General features: G+C 36.2%; 1 protein-coding gene across 1 annotated transcript in view; it reads right to left on the bottom strand.

Moving 5' to 3' along the window:
* COL21A1 (collagen, type XXI, alpha 1) overlaps window positions 1-8,279 on the bottom strand; it is an 84,758-nt gene that overhangs the window by 23,150 nt on the left and 53,329 nt on the right. Inside the window, exons 16-17 of the mRNA XM_009333254.1 lie at window positions 2,972-3,016; window positions 2,556-2,609 (exon numbers count right to left, since the gene is read on the bottom strand). Of these exons, the coding sequence (XP_009331529.1) occupies window positions 2,556-2,609; window positions 2,972-3,016 (99 nt within the window). The remainder of the gene's footprint in view (window positions 1-2,555; window positions 2,610-2,971; window positions 3,017-8,279) is intronic.

Raw genomic sequence — 8,279 nt, 5'->3', positions numbered from 1 at the left:
AAAGAGATGGGGTAGATAAATTGAAAGACAAACAAGTTATGAAACCGAACAACACAATCTGTTAACAATTGCCAAAATCCAAGAATCTATAGCGATGTTCTCTCACCTGTTGCCAAAATATCAAGGGGCTTAACATAACAGCAAGGGCAGCAGAGAGAACAGTTCACAGCTTTCATCCACGATTTCCACACTTCAAAGATGCTGCTGGGCTAAAAACCTACAATTGCCATAGCCTTCTCTTTTGCTGCTGACAGAAGGAATATTGAGACTTCTAGGCATAGCTTCCCTATTTAGGAATAAAATGGTCAGTGCCATTTGTACCTACAATGCAGATATCACTTTCTAAGCTTCTCAGCCTCTTCTTCCATTTCATGAATGCCATCTGCTGATTTCTAACGATTTTTCGGAAGCTCTATCCAGAGCATTTCCTTCTTGCTGCTATTCAAATCCCTCAGCTTTGTCCAGATAATTTAATTTACTACTTCCTTTTACCCTTCCATTTCAGACAGAATTAATTAGCAAGATAATTACTGCTCTGAGATTAATTTTTGTAAAAAGTGTTTATATGTTAGTCTCATTTATCAAAGCAATGCTATCAAAGCATTTATAAGAATCTGATTCAAGGTCAGGTTGGACGGGGTTCTGAGCAACCTGATCTAGTTGAAGATGTCCCTGCCCACGGCAGGGGGGTTGGACTAGATGACCTTTAAAGGTCCCTTCCAACCCAAACTATTCTATGATTCTATTCTCAGTTCAGATATTAGACAACCTATCACTATTGTTATCAAAATTAGACAGAATTGGACTTAGTGATTATTTATCTTCAAATGCATTTTCCAAGCTAAAGAAATTAAGCAGTATGCTACAGTTTCCCATGTAATCATATTTATCCCAGTAGTAACACTACAGAAATGCTGAAATTTCCCAATTAAATATTTTCACTGAACTGCTTTCTTGGCTTCCTGAGAAACTGAAGTTGTATCTTCTATTTGGACTGGGCATGGACAAGCCCGTTACATGCACAATATATCATAGAATCATAGAATCATTAAGGTTGGAAGAGACCTCCAAGATCATCGAGTCCAACCGTCAACCCAACACCACCATGCCCACTAAACCATGTCCCTAAGCGCCTCATCTACACGTCTTTTAAATACTTCCAGGGATGGGGACTCCACCACTTCCCTGGGCAGCCTCTTCCAATGTTTAACCACTCAGTGAATATAGTGAATCTCAAGATGAGGCAACAAGGCAAGAAAAAACCAAGTGATCTTCCCATTTTTGGCACACATTAAAACGTTTGCATATGCCAGTCAGCTACAAATCAAGAAGTGTTATCTAATTTTTTCCCTGACAAGCGTTACTAATTCTGTAGCCCAAATACAACTGCATAAAATCTCTTATACTACCATATGGCTATATACACTAAGAATAAAAAACAAATTTCTTAGAAGGTTAAAATATTTTAGTCATTTAGTGCCCTATTATCCATAAAGATAATAGCATGAGTCTTAATTCTGTACTTGATTCTCTACAGTATTTACTTCATTCCAGCAGTAATAGTCTATACTGATCTGCCTGAGGTTGAATATCGGGTGAAACATAGGTTCTTTAACTAAATAAAAAGTCACAGTAAACAGCTTATTTATGATGCTAAGCCATGTATCTCTCAGGAAAGTCAGAAGCATTTTAGTCAGCAAAGAAGATAAAATATCTCAAACACAAAATGAAAACTGCAAAAAGACACGTTAACAGTGAGGATGATTAATAATGGAACCATGTAAACATTGTTGAACTTTTCAATAGAAAAGATAATTATTTTTTAAGGCAGCATACATTCAACCAATGAGGAAGTTCCTATTAATTTATGAAAGATCTCTAACCAGTTTTAAGCAGCTGTCCCTTTTGCCTTTAAAATTTTCATTTTTTAAAGTCTGTATATACTTGCACCAACTTTCAGAACAATTATTTTATTACTGTGATTTTTAAAGGATTATAAAGAACACGGAAATCACCCTACTCAGACAGTAACAAAGATGTGGTAAGCTGGACTGTCTAAAAAGAATGAATTATTTTCCATTTCCTTCCTACATTCCAAAATTAAAACTTCTCTTTAAGCAATTTGGGAATTCAGTGATCTCAGCTATTCTCCCAGTCCTTGTCAAAAGAGCACTATAACAAAAGCATCCTGAAATTCATCTTCAGAAATCCATTGTACACTATGACAATATTTAAGTCGGTCTTAACTTTCATAATAAATTGATTTGACTGCTTTCAAAGTTAATTCAAAGTTAATTAATGCAGAGAGTAAGTTCAGAATAATGTGTTTGCTGGACTTGTTTATCAAATGTGCAGTCAGGAAATAAATTTTAAAAAGTAAAGTGGGTATATAATATTTTGGGGGGAATTCAGAGATTAGGCTTAGTCTGATCATATTTGCCAACCTGAAAATGTTAGGTTGCTACTATATTTGCCATTTCTTGTTTGTTTATTACAATTAGAGAACAACAGCATCAGAATTATTTGTTCATAATAACATCATTCTGCAAACTTACAGTATCCCCTGGTGACCCTTTTGCTCCTGGTTGACCCGGTGGCCCAATTTCACCCTGTATTTTTTACATAAAGAGAAGAGTTCTGTGATTAATGTATGTATAGTTAACAAATTTGTTAAATATTCTTTAACTTTGCAGATTTATTTAGTTAGGATTATTTCTCAAAGTATTATGACGTTAACTTTGGTACTTTGAAATTATTAATTCCTTCTGGAATAGTAGAAATAAAACCTAATGAGAGATTTTCAAACATGCCACAAAGAATTTGGAGCATGTCTCCATTCATTTGCAGCATGATACGATGTCCTAAACCCCCACTATGAAAACTCTCCTCTCAGCACAGACTGAACCCTTACTTTGGAATGGGTGTATATATATGCACAGGTTTTAACTGTGTTTTGAACTATTAATAATACCTTTTGTCCTTTTGCTCCTTGATTTCCAGGGATTCCAGGAATTCCCTGAGGGGGGAAAAGAAAACCTTTTAAATATATGGAATAGTTTCTCCAGAAAATAATATATATCCCCCCCCAAGTCCTCATAAATTTAACATTTGCCATATGATTGGGGTTCAAAATATGGGCAGAAAATAGAAAATTTAAAAAAAACAGATAAGAGAAAAGAGCTTCAGCTGGAAACATGCAACCTATTTCATCTGGGGATACAATGAAACACTAATGTTCAGTTGCTCCCCAGTGCTTTCCTGCCAGGGGTCCACGTGTGCTGCTGGGCAGGTTCAGATGCTCCCGGCTGCCCACCAAGGGCCGCAATGCTGTACTGAAAACCCTGACTGACACGGGGAAAGAAACCACTTTTCATTATCCATAAGATTTCCCACATAAGATTGGGCATATCTTCTTCCAGCAAAAGTCCTGGTCAATAGGACCATCAGTATGACAAATCCTATTTTCCTATCTAAAATACAGTGTATGTAACAGAACCCAAGAGATAACTATAATTATATTTGATATATGCTAGTTTCCACCTCCATAAATTGAAGATCTCTGTCATTTCCTTAGCATCATTGCTCATTTAGTTCTGCAGTATATCTCACAATTTTCTTACAGTAATCATTTAATTGAATATAATTCAGTTTTAAAACAAAACTTCATATATGCTTAAAACAGTAGTCTACATTCAGTTAATCTATTTTTTCAAAAAATAGATTTTTTATAAAACTATTCAAATTTATTGGACAGACACTTGTACCATCATTAATCTGCAGCAAGAATTTGGCTTACAGACTTTACATTTTAATCTAATATTGAAATTAATATGCTGCAGTGAAAACAAGAGAACTGTTCTAGACACCACCAAAACAAATGCATTCTGTGGGGAAAAAAATTAACATGAATGTAACAACCAGGAATAACCTGATAGTTTCCATATGGATTACATCCATGCAACGCTGGCTTGGAAAAGACAGCTCCGCTGTTTTGCAGTTCACACCCAGCTTCTAGTTAATAATGACCCCATCAAGCAGAAACAGTTCATTGGTCAATGGCACATGAGTTAACTATGACATCCCAAGCATTTTACAGGTCATCAAAATTCCAATGTACCTATCATTAAAAGAAGAGATCAAAGAATATAATAAAAAGAACTGGAAAACAACGCCTCATTCTAAGACTTCTATTCACATTGTGTAACATAAGTGTTCTTTCTAAATTTTTATCCAAAACCATCTTAAATCTTTTGCACAAATAAAGATATGAGAAATAGGGTATATTTATCACCACATTTAGGAACTTCCAGACCTATCCATGAGTTCTCAGTATAATTATTTAACAACTAATTTCTGTAGCTGTAAAATATAAAACTAAACTATAAATATCTGTACCTGTAATATAAACCAGAATTTCATATATGCTGAAAAAACCTCCCACTAGGCAGAAACCTTCTCGTACTGAAAAGATGTACCAAAGCTTTCCATGGTTACATTTCTACGCTATCTGCAGGGCTGAAAGAAGACAGTTCCACACACTTATCCAACACAGCAAATGATTTACTATTACATAAGCATGCCTAAAAGAAGAAACACAATGTCCCGCTGAGCTGTGTTGAACTTTCTTGGCTAAAAGAAATTGCTGATACAAGACATTTAACTTTACCTTTATATCAGTGGCAAAGAAGGATAAAACTCAAAAAGCAACAATTGTAAAACTAAGTCATATTTCCTTTTTTTTTTTTTTCCTTTTTTGCCTTCTGATTGACTCTGCACTACTGAAGTACACGGAACTTAGGCTCTTATTTCAGTGGGAGCTGGTCCAGACCCTTAAAATTCTCTTATGGCTCATTGACATTCACTCAGCTAAGAATGAACCTATCACTTATGCTAATGTGAGTGATTCCCAGAGTACATGCGGTGGAGATTTTCAGTTATTCTCCACATGTCAGTTGGCACAAAAGAAGGAGAATGAAGTGGCTAATTTGGTCATAAAGAATGAGTGCTTCCCATGAGAGTTATTTTTCTGTATAGCTTCCATGATTCAGTAATTACAAACACTAATTTCTGTAGGATCAGCTCCAGGATGCCTAAAAAATTAAATTTGGTTTCCTTCTCATTATCTATTCCCAATCTATTACTTCCTTTTACATGGATAATCTCTGGTTATGCCAATTAGAATTATTTGCACCTTCCCAGAAGACAAGGTTAAAAAGTAGTTTAGATATCCTGAGTTTCTTCCCTAACTTTCAGTTCAAAAGCCAAACCAAACTTTGGAAATATGTCTTGTTCCTAAACAAAGATTTCACATGCAGTACAAATTCTTAGAATCTGAGCATTTTTTTGTCCACCATGAGCAATAAGGCACTTTTAATAGGAAGTTATGTTTAATAGGGTGACATAACACTAACTAAACTATCAAAGAAGCCTTACTCTAATTATCAAAAAATGTATTCTTACTTTAAAGCATGAAGCGAAGCAACTAGTTTTCCTCAATTTGTAAAATAAAAATGTAATTTTTGTGAAGAGTATATTGTAACTAAAATTATCATAAATGCCTGTGTTTAATCAAAACTTAATATGAAACAGATTCATCATGCAATTTTTCTGCCACTAAGGGAAACACAATGTTTGGAACTACTACAAATGGGAAAATTGCCACCCCCTGGGAGTAACAGAATCAATGCTATGGAATAATTCATGATTCACTGGCCTACGGAAAAAAATTGCCTTTGGGGATGTCCTTTGCAAAGCTATCAAGCAACATTTTGTTCACATGAAATAAGAAAAAGGCGTTGTAATTCTAGATTTTCTTTTGTCTTTGCAGAAAACTTACTTTAAATGGTTTGTATTTACATATATGCAGTTATAATACCAATAAAACATAGCATTACATTTCTAGTCAGAATAGCTAAAAATCAAAGCATCTACTGCGCTTTAGTGATTTCTGTCCTTACATGAGTTGGACCATCTTACACTTCCGAATCAGTTAATTTGTTCCCCTTCTTCTTTTACATCAAATTTCAGGTAAGGCTTATTCAGTGTTTCTTCATATTTAAAAATGAAGTTTATTGCAAGCCTAACCACTGCCTTAGTTCTTTCAGCATCATCAATTTGACTTTCTCAGTTACCTTCATTTCATTCAAATGCCTTCCTCCTTTCTCTGAAATTTTCCCTTAAATGGGAAGTCTTCCCTTACCCCATAAAAGCCCGTAATATTATTCATTATTGTTGTGGTTTAACCCAGCAGGCAGCTAAACACCACACAGCCGTTCGCTCACTCCCCGCCCACCACAGTGGGATGGGGGAGAGAATTGGAAAAAAAAAAAGTAAAATTTGCGGGTTGAGATAAAGACAGTTTAATAGGACAGAAAACGAAGGGAAAATAATAACAACAATAATAATAATGATAAAAGAATATACAAAATAAGTGATGCACAATCCAATTGCTCACCACCCACCGACCGATGCCCAGCCAGTCCCCGAGTAGTGGTCACCCCTCCCCTGGCTAACTCCCCCCACTGAGCATGACGTCACATGGTATGGAATATCCCTTCAGCCAGTTTGGGTCAGCTGTCCTGGCTGTGCCCCCTCCCAGATTCTTGCTGGCAGGGCATAAGAGGCTGAAAAGTCCTTGACTAGTGTAAGCACTGCTTAGCAACAACTAAAACATCAGTGTGTTATCAACATTATTCTCATCCTAAATCCAAAACACAGCACTGTGCCAGCTATTAGGAAGAAAACTAACTATCCCAGCCGAAACCAGGACAATTATTTTAGCATTAATCAGCAAGTGCTATAATCACATGAAATTTAAAGCCAGCAAGGTAGCCTAGTAAACCTAATTCCTTGGTTTAAACACGTCTATTATAAAGATTGGCAACTGCAGTTTTGTCACACACTGCTGAGTTTGTGCCTAAAAACTAATGTGATTATGTATCAGTCTGGCAGCTAATCAAGATTTTTTATTTATTGAGACACTGCTGTCTTTACCCTTTATTCAGCCTCCTTTGCCTGTTTTATCATTTATCTTCCACCCTGTGTTACCTATGTGTACCTAAGAAGCCTATCAGCTTTCTAAGCTCTTGTTACAGACCTGGGGAGGCTTCTCAGAGTACCCCCAGGACCTAAAGTGATGCTTGAATGCCAAGTCGGCAACTGAAATCGTCTCTGGTGTCACTGAAGGTGCTGTGGGATAGCTGATCTACCCTGTGAAAAAGATGTCAGTCTGCTCTAAGAACTGTCGTACATGCCAGAAGTTGCAGTTGCCCTCATACATCTCAAATGGCTCTCGGTGCCAATGTCTAGGCGACCAAATCCCACACACCTTGATGTCTTGTTCTCTGGAGCAAAAATTATCTCTTTTGTTTTCTTTTCTTTGCTTGTTTGTATATGCCTGGTGTGATAGGTCTCCATAGGCTCAGATAGCAAAAACTTCTGACAAAGTCTTCACATTGGCTAGGAATCACAAGACATGTAAGTGTAAACTAGGATATCCAAAGGTAAAAGGAGCTATGGGTATGCTTTACCTGCAAGAAATAGCAATGCTTAGCCATGGGTCTCACAGCTTCATCACAGAATAAAGCTCATCTGGGTATGTAACTAAATCCCCTGATGCAGTTTTTCTCAGCTACAGCCCCCACAGCTGGGACTTCAGAACACCCAAAAGCATGAATTTGTTTCTATTGTGATGATGAGCTTCAATGATGACACTTATACAATTCTGTATAAATATTCTATTTTATCCCAGTTTTAGCAATTTAAATAAATCTTCCATTCTTTGATAATACCTGGCAGATACAATGGATTTAACTGTAAAAGAAACATGGTTTCTCAATCCCTGGAAAATCTTTCTTGTAGCTTTCATTAATCATGAAGTGTCTATTTTTGGTTTGGATGATATTAAACAGCTGGATTTTTTTCCATGCGGCCCCACGAAAAATCCATTAAATAAATTGCCTGAGGCCTTATATACAGCTCAACTAGGTGTAAGCATTTTTACTTAAGCCACAAGCTACATTTCTCAAAATACTTTTCCCACTTCTTCTATCCAGTATTATGGATTATTTGTATCTCCCTCATGCTTAACTTTATGCTTGTGAACAGCAGAAGAAACCATGCATAAAAACTTTTTCCAGAACAAAACAAAACAAAAACTATTTTACTCATAAATGAATATTTATTAGCCTATTCTATTCTTTATTTTCTGCTACTGTCTTTAATATCTTACCAGGCATCTCTTCAGTGCCTGGTAGGACTTCATTCGTCAGTACTGGCTG

Source organism: Pygoscelis adeliae, unplaced genomic scaffold (genome assembly GCF_000699105.1).
Source record: "Pygoscelis adeliae isolate BGI_AS28 unplaced genomic scaffold, ASM69910v1 Scaffold57, whole genome shotgun sequence".
NCBI lineage: Eukaryota > Metazoa > Chordata > Aves > Sphenisciformes > Spheniscidae > Pygoscelis > Pygoscelis adeliae.
The sequence above is the reverse complement of the archived record's forward strand: the minus strand, read 5'-3'. Positions and strand labels throughout refer to the sequence as shown.